The sequence below is a fragment of the Podarcis pityusensis genome, assembly GCF_964106645.2.
Source record: "Podarcis pityusensis genome assembly, chromosome: 3".
Lineage (NCBI taxonomy): Eukaryota > Metazoa > Chordata > Lepidosauria > Squamata > Lacertidae > Podarcis > Podarcis pityusensis.
Window position 1 is genome coordinate 120889286 of NC_138026.1, and position 21805 is coordinate 120911090.

Here is a 21805-nt window from a genome sequence, read left to right on the forward strand (position 1 = left end):
ACTGCCCGCTACTGCATAGCCAGTGTCTGGGACCAATGCTTGCACAACCCACAGTTGACTACATCAGGCTTCCAGGCAGAGCTGAGTCGCAATCTCTGAGCCTAGAGAGGCTCCAGACTCAGAGTTCAGTTTCCTTGAAGATCAGTGGAGAGTGTGGTGTCTTTAGGATACGTGGTTTCACCTACACAAATAGACAACCTGAGCCTAAGACAGGGGGGCTCCCAGAATTTACACCCCATCAGGTCTTGCTTCTCCATTAGTTTGTGCTTTGGATCCAGCACACAGCAAGCAGGTCTCTGTCTCCAGCTTCAAATCTGCTTTCAGCTCACCCCCCAAAACTGTTCTCCTACCTAGCAGGTGACAAAGTGGGGGCAAGCCCCCCCCCATGAGCCTGGAGGAAACCACCCTGTGAAACATAAATGCGCAGAGTTTTTTTTAAAAACTGGGCAACGGCCTGTTGCCCACCCATGACTCCGGAGTCTTCCTTGATCTCCAGCCAAGAGTCTACTAGTGCAGCGAAAGGATCCTCGAAAGGCGGCCATACAAACTCCATTTTAAAACCCTCTGTGTTGCAGAATCATGCAATTGTACAGGTGGAGGGAATCCCAAGGGTCATCTAGTCCAACCCCCTGCAATGCAGAGATAAGGCGAAAGGATCCACCATAGATGGCCGCCCAACATTTGTTTTAAAATCCCAATGAATCACAACATTGCAGGGGTGGAAGGGGCCACAAAAGTCCAGCCCCCCTGCACTGCAGGGATCTTAGATTAGGGTTCCCAGACATCCCCGGTTCCCGGGGACAGTCCCCGGATTTGCAAATCTGTCCCCTGACAAATTCCGTCCCTGGAATGTCCCCAGATTTGCATTTCTGTCCCTGGGAAACATGGCAGAGGCAGTCAGCAGCCCGGAGCCAGCCTGGTAGTGCAGTTGGCTCTGGCTGGCTTCAGGAGCTGCCCGCTGCCATGGCGCCTGCCACTTTTCCTCGCCAGAAGTCCCCATATGATGTGTTTTGTGCGCATATGATGTGTCTTGTGCAATCTCCTTCCCCCTTTGTTTTGACAAACTGGGGGAGGCTTGGGAGTCGCGGGTGGGTGGCCATTGCCCAGGAGGGGCGCAAGGTGCGTGGTTTCTCTGCCAGGCAAGGTGCAAAGCCCTACTTTTCCACCCTGTGAAACATAAATGCGCAGAGTTTTTTAAAAACTGGGCAACGCCCACCCGCCCATGACTCCCCCGATCTGAACAAACAAAGGGGGAAGGGGCAGGAGATCGGGGGAGGCTCAGGAGTTGCGGACGCGCTGAGCCTAGTTTTTTTAAAAACTGCACATTTGTTTCACAGGGTGTGAAAGAACTGCTTTGCACCTTGCCGGCAGAAAAAACGCACACAAGACACATCATATGGGGACTTCCAGAGAGGAAAAATGGCAGGTGCCATGGCAGCGAGCATCTCCTGAAGCCAGCCAGAGCCAACTGCGCTATCAGGCTGGCTCTGGGCTGCTGAGGCTGCTGCTGCCATGTTTACCAGGGACAGAAATGCAAATCCGGAGACGTCTGATAACCCTATCCTAATGTTCAGTTGGAATCTCCTTTTTTTGGAGCAGATATAGCCAGATAGATAAGACCATCAGGATAAGAGACCTCGCAGCCGTCTCCTTGCTAAACATACCCAGCTCCTTCAACCGCTCCTCATCAGGCTTGGTTTCCAGACCCTTGATCATCCTGGTTGCCCTCCTCTGCACACCTTCCAACTGGTCAACATCCTTCCTAAATTGTGGTGCCCAGAACTGGACACAGTATTCCAGGTGTGGTCTGACTAAGGCAGAATAGAATGGGACTATGACTACCCTTGGACGTGGGTTGCGCTGTGGGTTAAACCACAGAGCCTAGGACATGCTGATCAGAAGGTCGGTGGTTCGAATCCCCTCAACGGGGTGAGCTCCCATTGCTCGATCCCTGCTCCTGCCAACCTAGCAGTTTGAAAGCACGTCAAGTGCAAGTAGATAAATAGGTACCACTCCGGCGGGAAGGTAAATGGCGTTTCCGTGCGCTGCTTTGGTTCGCCAGAAGTGGCTTAGTCATGCTGGCCACATGACCCGGAAGCTGTACACCAGCTCCCTCGGCCAGTAAAACGAGATGAGCACCGCAATCCCAGAGTCGGCCACGACTGGACCTAATGGTCAGGGGTCCCTTTACCTTTTTATGACTACCCTTGGATGCGGGTGGCGCTGTGGTCTAAACCACAAAGCCTTGAGCTTGCGGATCAGAAGGTCAGTGGTTTTAATCCCCATGACGGGGTGAGCTCCCGTTGCTTGGTCCCTGCTCCTGCCAACCTAACAGTTTGAAAGCATATCAAAGTGCAAGTAGATAATTAGGTACCACTCTGGTGGGAAGGTAAACGGCGTTTCCGCGCGCTGCTCTGGTTCGCCAGAAGCGGCTTAGTCATGCTGGCCACATGACCCGGAAGCTGTACGCCGGCTCCCTCGGCCAATAAAGTGAGATGAGTGCCACAACCCCAGAGTCGGCCTCGACTGGACCTAATGGTCAGGGGTCCCTTTACCTTTACGACTTCCCTTGACCTGGATGCTCGACTTCCCTTGTTGCAGCCCAGAATAGTGTTAGCTTTTTTTTTGCTGCTGCATCACACTGTTCTCATGTTCAGCTCGTGGTACCCAAACACTCTTGCAAGAGACAAATCATATAACAATCTGTTATAGTCAGCTTTAACTATTGCAGAATTGTATAGTTGGAAGGCATCCAAAGGGTCATTGCAGGAATGGCAACTAAAGTACCCCGGACAGAGGCTATCTAATCTCTGCTTCAAAACCTCCAGTAAAGGAAGAAGAGGAGTTTGGATTTGATATCTCGCTTTATCACTACCCTAAGGAATCTCAAAGCGGCTCACAATCTCCTCTCCCTTCCTCCCCCACAACAAACACTCTGTGAGGTGAGTGAGGCTGAGAGACTTCAGAGAAGTGTGACTAGCCCAAGGTCACCCAGCAGCTGCATGTGGAGGAGCGGGGAAGCGAACCCCGTTCACCAGATTACGAGTCCACCGCTCTTAACCACTACACCACACTGGCTCACAGAGTCAACCACCTTCTGAGGGAAGTTATTATTCCCAGTACCATGTTTCCCACCATCCATAATATTGCCTCCCCCCCAAGGATTCGACCTTCTGTCTGCCAAAGAATTAAGAGTCCCTGTTTCAGAGATCTCCAGCAACAGCCCTCTAGAGCAGGCATCCCCAACCTTCGGCCCTCCAGATGTTTTGGACTACAATTCCCATCAGCCCTGGCCACTGGTCCTGTTAGCTAGGGATCATGGGAGTTGTAGTCCCAAAACATCTGGAGGGCCAAGTTTGGGGGGGGGCTGCTCTAGAGCATGGGTAGGCAAACTAAGGCCCAGGGACTGGATCCGGCCCAATCGCCTTCTAAATGTGGCCCGTGGATGATCCAGGAATCAGCTTGTTTTTACATGAGTAGAATGTGTGCTTTTATCTAAAATGCATCTCTGGGTTATTTGTGGGGCATAGGAATTTGTTCATTTCCCCCCAAATATAGTCTGGCCCCCCACAAGGTCTGAGGGTCAGTGGACCGGCCCCCTGCTGAAAAAGTTTGCTGACCGCTGCTCTAGAGTCAGTCTCGTCATGGTTGAAAGTTCGGTTGGACCACAGATCCCATGTACCTACGGGACCGCCTCTTTGCTGGTATGCCCCGCGGAGGACCTTAAGGTCCACGAATGACAACGCTTTGGAGGTCACAAGTCGCAAGGTGGTTAGCTTGGTCTCAACAAGGGCCAGGGCCTTTTCGGTGCTGGCCCCGACTTGGTGGAACGCTCTGTCACAAGAGACTAGGGCCCTGCGGGACTTGACATCTTTCCGCAGGGCCTGTGAGACAGAGCTGTTCCGCCTGGCCTTTGGTTTGGACTCAGTCTGACCCTTATGTTTCCCTCCCCTTATGGTTTTGATCTATGGGCCTTACAACAGCTCTAAGGCTCTAAGCCTATCATACCTGCGGATGGAAGAACAGAGGCACAGGAGGCCAGCTTCGCTAAGTCCTCCTTGTAAGTCTGCACGGCATAGACGAGATTCGAATTGGGGACTCTCCGCTAGCAATTTCGCAATATGAGCTTTAAACGCAGAGGAAACCAGAGTCCCAATGGTGGCTCCATTGACCTGCTATTGCGGCCGTCAAATGCAAAACAAACAAACAAACAAAGTCCTTTCAAGAAAACAAAATGTTTTCTTAAAGACAGTCCGGCCTTAGCCTGTGACATTAACGCTTGTTTGAAAAGGCCACCCAGATAACTATTCAAACACAGATCAGCTCAGCACTTCACAACAATATGTGACCTTTTGAAGATCAACAATGACTTGTTTCCACCTCCTTCATTGCACCTCAGCACGGCGCATTGTTGTGTTCCTCAAATACCAGGAGGGTATTTGAGACCATGAATAGTCATGCCCTCAGATGTAATGCAAGGAGAAATATATTCTTCTTTTTTACCGTATTTTCCGTTCTATAGGACGCACATTTCCCCCTCCAAAAACTAAGGGGAAATGTGTGTGCGTCCTATAGAGCGAATGCAGGCTGCGCCGCTAAGCCCAAAGCCAGAACAGGAAGACGGAGCACTGCGGAGGGCTCCGTCTTGCTGCTCTAGCTTGGGGACGGCTGCGCGCTCAGCCTCTCCAGGGCAGCGGGGTCCCTTCACCCCGCTGTCCTGCAGAAGCTAGCAAGGCTGTTCCCAAGCCAGAACAGCGAGACGGAGGGCTCCGTTTCACTGCTCTAGCTTGGGAACGGTTGCGCGCAAACCTGTGAAGGGCAGTGGGGCGCTGTGCTCCAAAGGCTTCAGGGATCTTTGAGGCTGGCGGTGGGGGAAAGCAGCGCTTCCCCCCACCGCCAGCCCCACAAGCTCTGGTGAATGTACCTTGAATGCACCTTGTTTTAGAGGGGGAGAACAAGAAAAAAAATTTTTTCCCTGTTCTCCCCCTCCTATGATCCGGTGCGTCCTATGGTCCGGTGCGTCCAATGGAGCGAAAAATACGGTATATACCATAGACTTTATCCAGGCCCATCTACTTGTGAATTAAAAGCCAGTTTTCAAATAAAGAGTTATCGTAGAACGATAGAACTGCGATGCAGGAGTCTCAGCTAAAGCATCCATGGCAGGTGGCCATCCAAACTCTACTTAGAAACCTTCAAGGAAGGAGAGACCACCACCTCCCGAGGGAGACCGTTCCACTGTAGTGTCAGAAAGGGAATCTCGTCTCTTGTAATTTGAAGCCATGGGTTTGAGTCCTGCCCTCTGGAGCAGCAGAAAGCAAGCTTGCTCCATCTTCCATTTGACAGACCTTTAGATATTTGAAGATGGCTCTCACATCACCTCTCCAGGCTAAACATACCCAACTCCCAAACTGAGAGGGTACTGGGATATGAACATTATGTTGTTGCTTTGTTCCATATCTTTAAATCTCTTTCAGCTTTTGCCTTCTGGAAGAAGGTACAGGGTTATAAAGACTAGGACTAGCCGCCTGAGAAACAGTTTCTATCCAAATGCAATTTTGGTTTTAAACGCAGTATAAGGTAGTCCCTATGGGAGTATATTGTATTTAATTATGGGGTATCAGAATTTTTAGGGGGTTAAGCAGGCTGGGATAGCTGGGATAGCAGGCTTGTTGGTTTTTGAATGTCTGATGTAGATATTTTCAATTTCGTTGTTCTGTATGGGACAATGACAATAAAGATTATCGAATCATATCATAAATCTATCTATCTATACAGATAGATTCATATCTAGGCAGATTTATGCCTTATCGATAAGACTCATGGCACTGAAGAATAACTCTAGGTAGGAGTTATTACATTTACCGTATTTTTTGCTCTATAAGACTCACTTTTCCCCTCCTAAAAAGTAAGGGGAAATGTGTGTGCGTCTTATGGAGCAAATGCAGGCTGCGCAGCTATCCCAGAAGCCAGAACAGCAAGAGGGATTGCTGCTTTCACTGCGCAGCGATCCCTCTTGCTGTTCTGGCTTCTGAGATTCAGAATATATTTTTTTTCTTGCTTTCCTCCTCCAAAAACTAGGTGCGTCTTGTGGTCTGGTGCGTCTTATAGAGCGAAAAATACGGTGGATATATATTTATCTATCTCTGTCCCAAAGGATCCCAATGTACATTACGGGGTGCAGATGGGGGAAAGGTGCAATTTTTTGGCCAGGAAAATATTCTGAGCCAGGAACCAGCAGCAGAAACGACACAGACCCACAGAGAATAGATTGATTTTATGCGATGGATTATCAACACACGCGTTCAGTGGAGAGAGAGAGAAAGGAAACACCCGACCCATCAAAAAAGACTTTTTAAAACATCTTCTTAAAAAAGGGAGGCCGAAAATGGCGCCCCGCCTCTTGCGACTGTCCGTCAAAGGCTGCCCGGGTGCTCTCTTCCGCATAACGGGGAAATCGAGCCAAGCACAAAGGAGGGGAAGGAAGACGAAGGGGCCTTGGGGTGTGTGTGGGACTGTAAGGGGAAGCATCCTGCATCCCTCTTGCTTGGAAGGTGGTCCAAAGGGGATGCCCTCCCCCATGGGCTCCTGGAGGCAGCAAGATCGCGATCCGCTTGGTCCCAGGTGATGGTTCGAAGCCGCAGTTGCATCCTGGCATGCAGTTGGGACCCCTCAGTAGACGCACAGGTCCGGGAACTTCATCTCGTAGACCGGGATGGAGTGGCTCTGAGGCTGGCCGTACGCGGCCGTGATGGTCCCCGAGGGGCTGGGAGGAGGTCTGCGGTCAAGAGAAGAAGACTTTGAGACACGGCTGGCCCATGTCGCTCTGGAGTGTGTGTTGTTATGGAAATTACAGGAGGGGGCCACATCTTTAAAGTTGTTAAATGTTACAAATATTATGCCTGAATGTATCCTTTCAACTTGACAGCTCAAGGAAGTTACCTAGCTTTAAAAATAATATAAAATCAACTCCTTTGCAAGTTTCCTCCATTCCAAAGCTATTTTGCCCTTGAAAAATAGGGACTCGAGGAAGTGCCCAGAGGTGACAATTGCTGAGCTGATTGTTGGCCAAGGAAAGGTCTTAGAACACGTACATAAATATATAAACCACATGTCTGAAGCAGCACAGGAAAACAGCCATGAAGCCATATTATCTCCCAAACCGACCAAATGTTTTCTCTGCAAGGAGGAAAATGGAAAAGCCTCCCCATTTCCTTCACAAATCCTGTCTTAAGGGCACATTTAAGATATGAATAGGGTGTGAGCCTGTGACCTGGCTCAGGAACTAAGTATTTATCATTACAAAAGACTGCCCAGGGTATCCAATCAAGTAAGCATTAACAGGTAACCTGCCAGACAGAAGATAAACAACGACAGGAGGTAAACAACGCACTCAGATTTCTGCTGTAGACTGCCCTTTCTGTGATGTATGTATGATGTTTCTGGGGGTGGTTTTGAACTCCAGGGCGGGGAATTTAAAATGTCCATATAAGGGCGGACATACCTGGGTTCTGGGTCCTCCTCCTCTCCTGCGTGTGAGGGGAGCACCCTGTTGCAACAGTTAATAAAGATCAGGCTTACTAGCTGCTTTGCTTCTCAATATTCTCTGGTTGGCCTCTGTTATTTTCTCCAATCAATGGAGAACCTGCAAAGGACTCTATAAGGGCTTTTGTGTCCCCCATAAGGGAATAAGGGCAGATTTCTGTTTATTACACTTGCGTTTGTAATGCTTCTGAGACTAATTTCAAAAGAACCATCTTGCATTTGGCAAGACGGACGCCTGGTTCTGGGTGGGGGAGTGGTCAGGAGTGCTTTCAAGAGACACTGAATCTGTTACCTGTCTCTCCTCCAATGCTTCTCCTTCCCGCTGCCCCCCCCATATCCTAGCTTTTACCCTCGCCAGCCTCTGTACCATGCCCTTTGGCAAACCACTGTTCTAAATCTATACTCTCCTCCTTTTCCCAGGAAGGTGTTGGGGGGGGGCAGCTCCCACCATTCCTCCTCAGTCCAGCCACTGACAGCATGGTGGGGAAAAAAGTGTCACGAAAGAAAGGTGCTCTGCCTGAAGCAAGCAGGAGAAGTTCTCCTACACAAGGCTCGTGTGGGGAGAGGGGTTTCTCCCATGCGCTGCCCCCGTTAGAATTCCTGCTCCATGTTTGCAGTCATGGGATTGTTGTCTATCACATTACGGTGTATGTTTTCATTCCACAGTGTGGGAAGTGACCGAGACAGGATGTTTTGGTATTACTGTGTTCCATGAAGTGGGACTATCATAGCTGTCAACTTTCAGATTTGAAAATTAGGGATCAGCAGCCTCAAAAATAAGGGATCAGCAGCCTCACCTGTTCTGGGGACAGTCTACGGGATATCTAACAATCCAGGATAGCAGCGGGAAACAGTGCTGGAATAAGGGAATTTCCCACAAAAAAAGAGAAGGTTTACAGCTATGGACTATTGTCCTTTGTTCCTTCTCTCTTTGCTGTCTGATGAGAAAGAGGCAGGAGCTAAATCAGAATGCTCCGAGTGTATTATATGTAAATAAACGTAGATTAGCCAAAATGCTGAGTTGCTGAGGTCTGGCACGCAAACTGCGAAGACTCTGCGGATCCCTAAGTGTGCCGATGTCTGTTGACATCGGATGCTGTGATGTTCGGGCTGAAGAAAGCTTTCGAAGCTGCCGAACGACCAACCAGGAGGGAGAGAACATGCCAGTCGGGCATGTGTCTCTGCCAGGGTCCTACATGTGAGTAGGACAATCCTAATACCCCCAACCTCTCCCCCCCTTCCGCCCCCTTACCGTATGGTGATCTCAAATATCTGGTTGAGCTTGCTCTGCAGAAGCGTGGCCTGCAACAAGAAGAGGACGACTGTGAGCATTGGAATTGCAAACTGGGAGGAACGAAGGCATGGGATTACTCTAATATGCAGCACTAATAGATCATTTGAGGGAAGCATGGAAATGGGGGCGGGGGCCTAATTTTAACCTCAAGAGAATGCAAACTGGGAAATGGTGCTATATTTGTATTCTTCTGCTTCTTGAGAATGTATAGATTTTGCTCAGTGCAAAGGATGAGCAAATCTATTTTATTCCTATTTTATTAGGAATAAATCTATCTTATTCCTATTTTACAAATCTATTTTATATTTAAAAACAGGAATTGCTGCCCTGCGATGCGATCCACGTGGGGCTTCTCTGGCGTTTGATCCTGAGGCTGCTGCCCATGCAGAATGCTGCAGTGCAATTGCTGACAAGGGGGAGGCCTTGCCGGCACAGAAAACTTGTGCTCAGAGGTTGCCATTTTGCTATCAAGCCCAGTTCAAGGTGTTAGCTTTGTTGGGGGAAGTGGGTGAAATCGCACTAAGTGAGGGATTTTGCTCAGTGCAAAGGATGAAATGTGAGCGGATCTCTCCATCCTCTTGGATCTTTGCAATGCTCACTTCCAAGACCAGAGAACTGCATTGGAGCAGATTGGTTCGCAATGCAGCATCGTTGCTTAACGCTTGTGCAGAGAGTATGTTTATGCTTGTCTCGTGTCATGAGGAAACAGAGATGGCAACTTGTTGGGTGTAGTGAAGGGTTAACCTTCTGTGCCTCAAGCCTGAGAGGAGGCGCGTACAAGGGAAGTACGCCAGGACGTGACGAAAGCAGCTTGGAACGCCGTGAGCTGAGTGAAAAGCGAAAGCAGTTTGTTGCGTAGCTGCAAACAGAGGGAGAAGATGCAGCTTGAATCTGATGGCTGTTATTGATTGTAAATATGCTACTTTTGAGCAAATAAAGGGATATTAGGACAGAAGAAACGTGTGGGACTTGTTTACTGCTCTTTCGACACACACCGCTGTGTAATTCTGCTAATTGCTTTACGACCGCTCCAAAGCCGCACTGCGTAAACAGAAGCTACAGAGGCTCCCAGGGGAAGCGTGGCTGGGCGCCGAACAATAAAGCAATAAATCTACCGAACACAACTGAAGGTAAGGGCTTGGTATGGCCGCACAACCTACTTGCCTGCCTGGTAAATAACACTTTATTAAAAAATTAGGGAAGGTTAGGGTGCCCTGGTGTGTTGGATTGGGGAGCCCAGATTTAGGTGTGTGGCACAAATCATCACTCACCCGGGCGCCACAGTGAGCCGCGATTTCTTCGAAGGGAGCTTTCTGGAACTTTTCCACCACTTGCCTCCTCCTCTCCCGCTCCTGTTCCTCCACCGCAACGCTGTCTACTGAAAAAAGAAGAAGACCAGGAACGTTCGTTGGACACAACAGCAAGAGCCAAGTTCAAGGATTCCCTGCCAGCATACAAAGCCCTTGGGACCAGCTGACCTGCCAGATCACCTGACCCCACCTGTGCCCTCTTGACCGCTTCCGTCTGCAGAAGGGGCACCAGGGCAGGGGTCACGCAATCCCTCTTCTGCATTTGGTAGAGCTCGATCGGTTGGTGGGGCAGCACCTGCCCTTTGGAACTCCCTGCCTATTGAGACCAAGCAGGTGCCTTCACTATTTTCTTTCCTGTAGAGGGAAGTTTTCAATGTCTGATGTTTCCATTACGCTTTTATATTCGTTGGAAGGCAGCTGCCCAGAGTAGCTGGGGGGGGGGGGGACCCAGTAAGATAGGTGGGATACAAACAATAAAGTTGTTGCTGTTGTTGTTGTTCCAGCACTTGCTAAACACATTCCTGTTTAGATAAGCCTACTCAGGTGCTCAGAAAGTTGATGCAAATGTCAGTCTGTTTTAGTATTTTAACTTTTGTATGCAAAAGTATTGTATACATTGGCAGGATTTTAAAAACATTTGTAATTTTAGAAATAATGCAGGAAATCTTAGGTGAAATTTTTTTGGGAGTAGAAATGATATACAGTTGAAAATGAAACTTTAGGAACCAGGGATGGGGAGGGAGGGAACTCACAGGATTCGGAGAATCCCATTTTATGGTTTTGACATTGTTTTTGATGGTTTTGACAATTTTTGTGTGTGGTTGTTATTGTATCTGTTATTGTGTTGTTGTTTTTTATTACTTTTTGTTAAAAATGTAATAAAAATATTATTAAAAAGTGAGAGAGTTGTCAATGGTCCCTTCCTTTCTGCCCAAAGTGGGGCGCAAAAGGGGCAGGGGACCCGCTGGACACCTCTGGTCCTCAAAGACTCTTACCAATTGCGTTCTTCAAGGTTTCGTACGTGATCTCTTCGGCAGGGGCTCTCTGTTTCGGGTTTGAGTGGACAGTGGAAGGAGGAGAGAAGAGAAGAGAAATGTTAGAAACCAGGAGTCTTAAGACGTCGTTGTTGTCTGTAATTTAAGAACAATAGGAGCTTTGTTGAAAAATGGGTATCTATCTTGAACAAATGATCTAATGATCTAATGCTTTTGATCATAGAACAACTCGCTATGGATTTAGAAAAGATCAACAAAGACTTAACAGAGTTAAAAGAAAGGACAAAAAGTAAGTACAATAAGGAGGATTTTGACAAACTTCCTCTAAAGTTGGATCAGGACATTAATAAATTTTCCAATGAAGGACTTCCGGTTGGTCGCCCAGTTATGGCGGACGGGAGCTCTTTTGGCTGAAAGAGCCCCGGTGCACTGAAGGCTGGGGAGACCGTAAGAGCGTCACGGCACCCCCAAAAAAACCCTCAGATTGAGCAGTCTGATGACCTGGTGTTCCTGCGGGTGCCCAGAACTACTTCCCCGCATTAGCCAGTTTTAAGAAAAAGAAGTTGAGCAGAGATTGTAATGATTACTCTACAGGCAAAGTTTATTTATGGCTGAATTCCTCAGGACTAGTTCACAGTCAGTCTAACAGATCTGATGTATCTCCACGTTCAACCACTCCTCCTGATTATGAGCATTGCAGCCTATCCAGTTCCAATGGATCAGATGAAGATACAGAACTGAGGCTTAGATCTGGTCAAACGTACTAGTCTTTTTCCAAACAGCGCACCAGACGCCCCTTAGACTCTGTGAAAGGATTCTGTGGAACTGTAACAACCTTTTGTGTGGATTGTTGGACTCTTTGAACAGACAGGTAGAATAGACACTTTCACACATATGGACCTTATGCATAAACTGATTAGAGAATGAGCTGATCCACTGGGTCTTCTACTTTTTTCGTCGAACTTTATGAGCTACTTCTGCTGAAATCTACAATGAATAGTATGTATTATTTTTTCAAACGTACAGCCCGTTACGTCTTGTGTGTTTATTGAATATTTTTCATGTAACCAGAGGTTTGTTGTTGTTTTGTCATCGTTGTCTGGGCAGAAATCCTACTTGAGAGGCAAACAGGGCCGCCAGCAAATGATTGGGGTGGGGAAGATCTCCTGAACCATTAATCCCATCAGCCCAAAATAGCTCAGGGCCAAGACCTCAAAGGCCGTCTCCTTCCCTACAAAGCCTCTTGGGTCCCCCCATCTCCCAACCCCGACTTCCACAAAATCTCCCAGTGGCTCGTGACAAACGGTCCATGGAAGGGCACCATCCAAACCGTACCTCCTCTTTTTCGGGGCTATTTCTCGACTCCACTTCCACCTGCAGGGAGATGGTCTCGCCAATGCTCTTCCTCTTCGACAGCCGATCTTCATCTGAAAGGGAAGGGGAAATCGCCAAAATGGGAGGAACAGCTGTTAAAACTGACAGGCTTTTAGCCGAGATGGGGAAACCGGCAGGTTTAAATCAGAGAAAAGTCATTGTTAACATTTGATAAAGACTGGAAACCTCTTACAGACTTTTTGCGTGGGGGGGGAAAAAGATATTTGGATTTGAGGATTGAAGATCAGTTTTGTTTATGGAAAGTGACTTTGTTGGGTGTTGGACTGGATTACGGGCATATTGCTTTTATATAGCAGACAGATGAAGAATGGGAAGGTTTTCTTTTTACTTTCTGGGTCTTATCTTTCTGTTTTTCTCTCTTAACCTCTCTTTCTTTCTTTCTTTCTTTCTTTTTCTTTTTTCTCCCCCCTTTTATGCTTTTTATTGTATCTAGAACAAAGTCTTAGTTTAGATAAAAAAGGGAAAAGATATTAAGTTTTGTATTTTTTCCTCTATACAGTCATACCTCGGGTTACAGCTGCTTCAGGTTGTGTTTTTTCGGGTTGTGGACCACCAAAACCCTGAAGTACTTTAATGGGTTACTTACGGGTTTCAGAGGTTGCACATGCACAGAAGTGCTAAATCGTGCTTTGCGCATGCGCAGAAGCGTCGAATTGCAACCTGCATGTGTGCAGGCACGGGTTGCGAACGCTGCGGGTTGCGAACGTTTATCCTGCACGGATCACGTTCGCAACCCGAGCATCCACTGTAAAGCTTAATAAAAACTATTATTACTTTAAAAATGAAATGGTATGAGGAATGTGGAGTTGTTCTAGATTGGTGCTTCCTGAAGTGCAGGACTACCTATTGGGATGTAATAAGAGGGTAGCAGGGACGCGGGTGGAGCTGTGGGTGGAGCTGGGATCAGAATCAAGATGAGCGCCGCAACCCCAGAGTCGGCCACGACTGGACCTAATGGTCAGGGGTCCCTTTACCCTTTACCTTTAAGAAGGTAGCAGGGGGTTTAGAGGTGCAAATCCGACCACTTTGCCTTCCCACCTCCCTCCCCTGGCATCGGAGGGCACGCTCAGCCCCCGTACCTGTCAGCTGGGGGATATAAGGGGTGCTGAGCCGGTCTGAATTGTATCCACTGCCCCCCAACACCTCGCTGATCTTGCTCTGCCGAAAGAGGATCTCAGGTCCAAGGCGGTCAAGGTTCCTCGATAGCCTATGGAAGAGAATCGGGAGAAGAAATGAGAGGGGGTGCCAAAGCCTCTCTCTCTCTCCCGCCTGCCCCCTTGCTGCTCAGAGCATGCCCTCCTGCGGAGGAAGGGCCAGGGAAGGCATCAGCACAAAAGGAGTGTGCGTGTCACTGGATGAGGAAAGCCTCAAGGCTTGGATTCCAAGTCAGAGGCTCCTGGGCTGGCTTACCTGGGCTTCTCTGCAAACACGCCTTCGGGGAGCAGGTACGGCGCCTCCTTCTGCCTCATCTCAATGACCTGGAAAAGAGGCAAGACTCGCTCAGCCAGCTGAGTTTCTGGGGGGAACCTTTGACCACCACCAGCGCCCACATCTCTGAGAGCCCTGCTTGGATCACACTGACAGAGTTAGGTTCCCTGATACAGTGGTACCTCGGGTTAAGAACTTAATTCATTGTGGAGGTCCGTTATTAACCTGAAACTATTCTTAACTTGAAGCACCACTTTAGCTAATGGGGCCTCCTGCTGCTGCTGCGCCGCCAGAGCACGATTTCTGTTCTCATCCTGAAGCAAAGTTCTTAACCTGAGGTACTATTTCTGGGTTAGCAGAGTCTGTAACCTGAAGCGTCTGTAACCCGAGGTACCACTGTATTAAGATTGGTTTACTCTATCAGAGTGGGACGTGGGTGGCGCTGTGGGTTAAACCACAGAGCCTAGGGCTTGCCGATCAGAAGGTCGGCGGTTTGAATCCCTGCGACGGAGTGAGCTCCCGTTGCTCTGTCCCTGCTCCTGCCAACCTAGCAGTTCGAAAGCACGCCAGTGCAAGTAGATAAATAGGTACCACTCCGGCAGGAAGGTAAATGGCGTTTCCGTGAGCTGCTCTGGTTCGCCAAAAGCGGCTTAGTCCTGCTGGCCACATGACCCGGAAGCTGTACACCGGCTCCCATGGCCAATAAAGCGAGACGAGTGCCGCAACCCCAGAGTCGGCCACGACTGGACCTAATGGTCAGGGGTCCCTTTACCTTTTATAACAGGGACAATACAGACCTCGTGGATGTGCTGGCAGAAGGCGGGCACTGTGGTCAGCTGGCTGATCAGGTTCAGGTAGGCGGCGCCGAGGGCATAGAGGGCACAGCGACTGTATAAAGGCAGGTTGTCCTCGTTGACCTGGGCCAGCTCCTGCAAAGAAGGTTGGGATGTTATGGGTCCAGGCAGTCCGATATGAACGCCAACCGATAAACCTGAGAGACCTGAGAAACGCCTGATTCTCCTCTGCTGGCTCTGCTTGTCTATCATCTTGTTGGGTTGAACCGGGTTATTCTAAGCTGCTCTTTGACAGACATTGGCAGGGCAGAAATCTTATATCGCTTGCAGGGCCGGATTGAGGTTTGATGAGGCCCTCAGCTACTGAAGGTAATGGGGCCCTTTATATGTCCAGCTGTCCTTTGTCAACAACAAATCATCACTGTTCTTTGTGGGGACACGGGTGGAGCTGTGGTCTAAACCACAGAGCCTAGGGCTTGCCGATCAGAAGGTCGGCGGTTCGAATCCCTGCGACGGGGTGAGCTCCCGTTGCTCAGTCCCAGGTCCTGCCAACCTAGCAGTTCGAAAGCACGTCAAAGTGCAAGTAGATAAATAGGTACCACTCCGGTGGGAAGGTAAACGGCGTTTCCGTGCGCTGCTCTGGTTCGCCAGAAGCGGCTTAGTCATGCTGGCCACGTGACCCAGAAGCTGTACACCGGCTCCCTCGGTCAATAAAGCGAGATGAGCGCCGCAACCCCAGAGTCGTCCGCAACTGGACCTAATGGTCAGGGGTCCCTTTACCTTTACCTATGCATGTTTACAGGGGGCAGGCAGGTGTGGGGGACTCCCTGGTCCTGAATGGGACAACTGCTCCTTTACTATATGCTATGTGGTAATTGATGGACCTAATAGGTATCTCAGGCCATTTGCACATGTTGCCCTGCAACCAGTCCATGCAGAATGTTGGCACCCTATATATAGAAAGGAGCAAACCAGTGATATTTTAGGGAGCAGGCGAGCAGGCAGGGCCCATGACTTAATCATGGGAGCCTCCCCAACACAAAACACTGTTGCTGTATGTAGGTTTTATTTGTTTTCTATCTTATATTTTGGAAATGTATGTCCAGTGTGTTTTTCCTTTAAAAATTTTTTGGGGGCCCAAGATCGTGGGGCCCTAAGCTATAGCTTGTTTAGCTTATATGTAAATCTGGCACTGATCACTTTTATCTGTGAAGTTAGATGGCCATCTGTCAAGGAAGCTTTGGTTGAAGTTTCTGCATTGCAGGGGGTTGGACTGGATGACCTTTGGGGTCACTTGCAACACTACGATACTCCGATTCTCTATGCCAGAACTCACTGTTATTCATTTACGTAATAACACGTATAAACCGCCTAAGCTCAGTTGGTTAAGAGTGTGGTTGCAGGTTCGATCCCTCCACAAGACAGCTGCATGTTTCTGCATTGCATTACTGTATTTTAATATTTTGTTGGAAGCTGCCCAGAGTGACTGGGGAAGCCCAGCCAGATGGGCGGGGTATAAATAAATTATTATTATTATTATTATTATTATTATTATTATTATTATTATTGCATGTTGTTGGACAAGCTAATCCTCAGGGTCCCTTCTAACCCCACAGTTCTATGATTCTAACTCAGACAAATAAAAGTATCAAAACATCACATAACTATAACATTATTAAATCAATAAAATACAGAAAGAACAGCTGGTGCTGGATCAGATTAATTCTCTAAAAGCTCTTTGCGGAACAAATTTATTCTTTGTTTCACAGATTTCTAAACAGCTTCACAGCCCAAAGGCTACGAATGAATGGGTTTACAAATACGATAAATCACAGAGATTGAACTCTTTAAAAACCGCAAAGCCATTTCTTCAATCAAAATTCCCCCCAAAATATAGAGAGCTGGGTCACACTTCAGGGAAAGCTCTTCTGAAACAGATTAAGACCACCTAAGCGATAGTCCTATCAATATTGATTTGGCACCCCGTTCTCTCTCCTCCTGACCCCCCAGAAATAAAGGACTCAGCAGGCTCCCAGGAGGGTCTTGGCAGACACCCCCTCCCTGGCCCAGCCACTACCTGCATGGCCAGCGCCAGGCGGATCAGGTCCACCACCACCTCCTCGTTGGCCAGCTCGATGCTGGTGAGCGCCAGCAGGCTGTAGATGGCCTCGTAATGCGCCCGCCCGTTGCTCTCCTCCTTGCACGTCAAGTACATGTGGCGATAGAGCTGTTGCGAGTGCTGTGGAAAAGCAGAGCGGCAGAATTTGTGAGAGAGGCGTCGCAGGAGGACTTTTATACTTCCATGCTTCCGAAAACTAAACCACCAGCATCGTAGGTTTTCCAGTATAGAAATCTGGGGTGCGGCCAAATTTGGAATAAGACACAGTCCTAGTCGCCTCGAAAAGGGCAGCCAAAATAATCAAGGGGATGGAGAGACTCGCCGAAGAGGAAATGTTGCGGCCTTGGGGAGCTTTTCGTTTAGCGAAAAGGAGACTTAAGAGGCAACATGACAGAAGTTTATAATATTATGCAAGGCATGGGCAGAGAAGCATCTTCTGAAGCCCTTCTTTGTGTGCCTCTTCCTCAAGAGGTCCGCAGGGTGGCAACACAAGAGCGGGGCCTTCTCTGCAGTGGCTCCCCGTCTGTGGAACGCTCTCCCCAGGGAAGTTCGCCTGGCGCCTTCATTACACAGATGTCAAAGAGATAAACAACTACCTGACATTCAGAAGACACCTGAAGGCAGCCCTGTTCAGGGAAGTTTTTCATATGTGACATTTTAGTGTACTTTTGGTCTTTGTTGGAAGCCGCCCAGAGTGGCTGGGGAAACCCAGGCCTTTGGTTGACCTGATTGACATCCTATGCCTTTTTAAAATGTGTTTTTGTGTGTGTGTGCGGGATGTTTTGGGTTGTAGTTTTTATTTTTATTATGTATTTTGTGGTTTTATATCTTGATTTTATTCTATGAACCACCCTGAGACCACCAGGGTAAATAAATTCAACAAATAATAAGAAATGAGAAGAAGACTTTTTCTCCCTCTCATAACACTAGCATCTGTGAACGTGCAATGAATGTCGGAAGATTCAGGAGGTTTAGGGAAGTTTTGATGTTTTATTGTGTTTTTAATATTCTGTTGGAAGCCGCCCAGAGTGGTTGGGGAGGCCTGGCCAGATTGGGGGGGGGGGTATAAGTAATAAATTATTATTATGGTGGATAAACGGCGTTGCACATGGAAGGTGCCAGAAATTATCCCCCCCCCCCCCGGTTGATGTCTACCTGTCCACCTGGCTGGCTCACATCCTTCCACCTGCAAGTCTTGCAAACCCACAAGCGCCTTTCCCCCGTACCTTTTTCATGAAGACAGTATCCTGGCGGGAGCACTTGTCCACTTTCAGCTTCAGGATGGAGATATCGCTGATGGTGCTGTGCGGGGAAATGGAAAAGGATGAAACGAGAGGCAGCGTGGCATAGTGGTTGCAATGTTCCTGGGCCGTGTTCAGAAAGTGGTAGTGGGGGATGAGTGTTCAGACCCCTGGGCTCTCACTTGTGGGGTGCCTCAGGGTTCTGTCCTCTCCCCCATGTTTTTCAACATTTACCTGCAGCTGCTGGCAGATAAATAGTGGTACCTATTTATCTACTTGCGCTTTGACGTGCTTTCGAACTGCTAGGTGGGCAGGAGCAGGGACCGAGCAACGGGAGCTCACCCCGTCACGGGGATTCGAACCGCCAACCTTCTGATCAGCAAGTCCTAGGCTCTGTGGTTTAACCCACAGCGCCACCCGCGTCCCTAGATCCCTGGGTAATCCTCCCCCCAAAAAACTCAACAGCTATGGGCAAACCGCCCCCCCCCCAGCTCAACAACACGGAAAAATACGGTAAATTGCTGTGTTGGCCCTTTGCAAAAAATAAGTGGGTTTTGGGTTGCAGTTTGGGCATTCGGTCTCTAAAAGGTTTGCCACCGCTGCTTCAGGGTCCTGCTGCAACCCCACGAAGTTGACCCGGGCTCCCGTCTGTTAGAATATTCCGTTCCACCTTAAGGGACAGGCATGATTGTTGTACGTCACATGCCTGTTTACACTCCAGCGCAGCTTGCTGGGAACTTCTGTTTGTGTACAGCTTTTGCTTTTAGCTGCTTGCTTTGGACATGAAGGGGAGAAGACATGTTTTCCTTTTGTCCTGATGTATGCTGAGTAAGTGGGACGCGGGTGGCGCTGTGGGTTAAACCACAGAGCCTAGGGCTTGCCGATCAGAAGGTCGGCGGTTCGAATCCCCACGACGGGGTGAGCTCCCGTTGCCCGGTCCCTGCTCTTGCCCACCTAGCAGTTTGAAAGCACCTCAAAGTGCAAGTAGATAAATAGGCACCGCTCTGGCGGGAAGGTAAACGGCATTTCCGTGCGCTGCTCTGGTTCACCAGAAGCGGCTTAGTCATGCTGGCCACATTACCCGGAGGCTGTACGCCGGCTCCCTCGGCCAATAAAGCGAGATGAGTGCCGCAACCCCAGAGTCGGCTACGACTGGACCTAATGGTCAGGGGTCCCTTTACCTTTACATGCTGAATAAACTGCTTGTAAATATGCTCAACACAGCCTCTCCCTGCCACTTCTGTTTCGCAGTTGAGTGCGTGTGCTCAGCTTCTGAAGGCTTCTGAAGCTAGGGTTGCAGTTTCATGCTGATCCAAGGACTGAAGATTGCCTGGCACACTGGCTGGTGGTCTGGGGCCAGCTGGGGGCCTGCCTATTGCCCCCGATTCCTTGGCTCCATCCCAACACCGCCCCCCATCCTGCCAGCCCTCAAAGGAAAGGAAAGGCCTGAGCACCTGATGGTCTGGAACTTGTGCTTGTTCCCGTGGCGGTCGATGAAGCTGATGAGGATCTGTAGGACAAAGAGGCGGATCTCTGCGTCTTCCATCAGAGCCGCCGACAGGAGCCGGTCCAGGAAGGAGCTGGGCAGAGCTGTCAGCATGTTGCTGCACTGGAAGCCGGTGGAGACCTGCGGGATCCACAGAGATCTCTGTTAAATGGCGCCAACCTCATAGAATCACAGAGCCTTCCTGTTAGGTATTATGTCCATGGGCATCATGGAAAATCATAGACTCCTCTTTATATACGCAACCACAGCAGCTGGGACAGGCATAGGCAAACTCCGGCCCTCCATAATAATAACAATAATAATATTAATAATTTATTATTTGTACCCCGCCCATCTGGCTGGGTTTCCCCAGCCACTCTGGGCGGCTTTCAACAAAGATTAAAAACACATTAAAATGTCACACAGTAAAAACTTCCCTAAACAGGGCTGCCTTCAGATGTCTCTTAAAAGTCAGATAGTTGTTTATTTCCTTGACATCTGGTGGGAGGGCGTTCCACAGGGCGGGCGCCACTACCGAGAAGGCCCTCTGCCTGGTTCCCTGTAGCTTTGCTTCTCGCAGCGAGGGAACCACCAGAAGGCCTTCGGAGCTGGACCTCAGTGTCCAGGCAGAATGATGGGGGTAGAGGTAATCCTTCAGGTATACAAGACCGAGGCCGTTTAGGGCTTGAAAGGGCCTCCTGATGTTTTGGAACTACTATTCCCATCATCCATGGCTAACAGGACCAGTGGTCAGGGATGATGGGAGTTGTAGTCTCAAAAAATATCTGGCGGGCCGGAGTTTGCCCGTGCCTGGGCTAGGATTTTAATAGCAAGGAATTGGAAAGTTGATAGCATCCCCACAAAAATGGACTGGCAAGCGAAAACGATAGAATACTTACAACTTGCCAAAGCGACAGGGAGAATAACAGGAAATCCAATACAGAAAGTTAATAAATATTGGATGATATTTAAAGGATATCTTTAAAATTACAGTGACAGTGTTAATCTCCTGGCAGCCCTAGAATGAATCTTGAAATTTAGAGAATGTACATAGTAAAAGTTTACGGATATAAAATGGGAAACCAAACTAATAATAATGAAATGTGTATAGCTTAACAAAGTGTAAAATAGCACAAGGAGAAGAAGTCAGTGTCTATGATGTCTATGGTGTGTCTATGTTGTGCTGTGTATTGTCTAAGTTATATGTAAATTAATGTAAATTGATGTATAATAAAGGTTGTTTTTTGTTACAAAAACAAAACAAAACTTTTTTTAAAAAAAATCAAGAGTTGGATCACTGCGGCTCAGTTGCAACACATGCCATAGGGCAACTCTCCCAGATTCTGGGATTAATGTAAAAAAACACCATATTGGTTACCTGGAGGAGGGATTTCAGAAGCATGATCTGCGTCAGCCGATTCCGATTCTCCCTGAAAAGGCAAAATTTGAGATTAAAACCCGGCGGTGGTGCTGTTCGCACTGAGAAGCTAACTCAGAATCACGGAGCGGCGAAACAGAATTTCCTTAGCTGAAGGGTGCAAGGGAACAAAAGAAATAAGTGCCTCCTTCCTCATTTTCTCTCTTGCAGTGATAGTGCCCACGCCACACTGTCTAGAAAAGCGTGCGCACCCCTCTGCAATTTTTCTAACGGTATCTTTATTTCTCAGGTGGCATATCTGCTGCAGCCGTTACAGGGAAGCTTCCCAGCACTGACAGACAAATTAAGAAACAGCCTTTTCAGTAAATTTGCTAAAACTAACGCCACAAAGTCTGCAGGTTAACTATGCTGCCGTTTCTAAACAATTAACAACACAAGCAACATGAAGACCAGTCTACTAGATAGCACTGCAATTCTTATAGCATAATATACATAATTTAGTACAGCAAAAGCAAAATGTGTACACTTGTAAATTCTCTAATATATTTGAAATCAAATGAACACACGTCTGTCAATCTTTGAAAGTCCGTAAAAGTATAATAAGTCTATAGTTGAAACAAAGTAATACATGCTACCCTGTGGGCTAAGCAGTAAAACTTTTTAGGCGCTGGAATCTATGTAACATATCCTTATGACCACTGCTCCTTGTGCATTTTTCTAATCTATGGGAAATTAAAAGACGCCTGCTTCTTGGGAGAAAAGCGATGAAAAACCTAGACAGCATCTTAAAAAGCAGAGACATCACCTTGCCAACAAAGGT

The 21805-nt window shown here is 48.3% G+C and overlaps 1 protein-coding gene across 6 annotated transcripts in view; it reads right to left on the reverse strand.

Moving 5' to 3' along the window:
• Nucleotides 1-6258: 6258 nt before the first annotated feature.
• Nucleotides 6259-21805, reverse strand: part of EFR3B (EFR3 homolog B) — a 129738-nt gene continuing 114191 nt past the window's right edge. For 5 of the 6 annotated variants that reach the window (XM_081000912.1, XM_081000910.1, XM_081000909.1 and 2 more), the window contains exons 12-23: nucleotides 20986-21037; nucleotides 19576-19748; nucleotides 18107-18182; nucleotides 16839-17000; nucleotides 14765-14896; nucleotides 13950-14017; nucleotides 13619-13746; nucleotides 12480-12571; nucleotides 11145-11193; nucleotides 10111-10217; nucleotides 8798-8847; nucleotides 6259-6778 (exon numbers count right to left, since the gene is read on the reverse strand). In XM_081000912.1, the coding sequence (XP_080857038.1) occupies nucleotides 6673-6778; nucleotides 8798-8847; nucleotides 10111-10217; nucleotides 11145-11193; nucleotides 12480-12571; nucleotides 13619-13746; nucleotides 13950-14017; nucleotides 14765-14896; nucleotides 16839-17000; nucleotides 18107-18182; nucleotides 19576-19748; nucleotides 20986-21037 (1195 nt within the window). In that variant the 3' untranslated portion in view covers nucleotides 6259-6672. The remainder of the gene's footprint in view (nucleotides 6779-8797; nucleotides 8848-10110; nucleotides 10218-11144; nucleotides 11194-12479; nucleotides 12572-13618; nucleotides 13747-13949; nucleotides 14018-14764; nucleotides 14897-16838; nucleotides 17001-18106; nucleotides 18183-19575; nucleotides 19749-20985; nucleotides 21038-21805) is intronic. The other variant, XM_081000907.1, reaches the window with a different exon arrangement.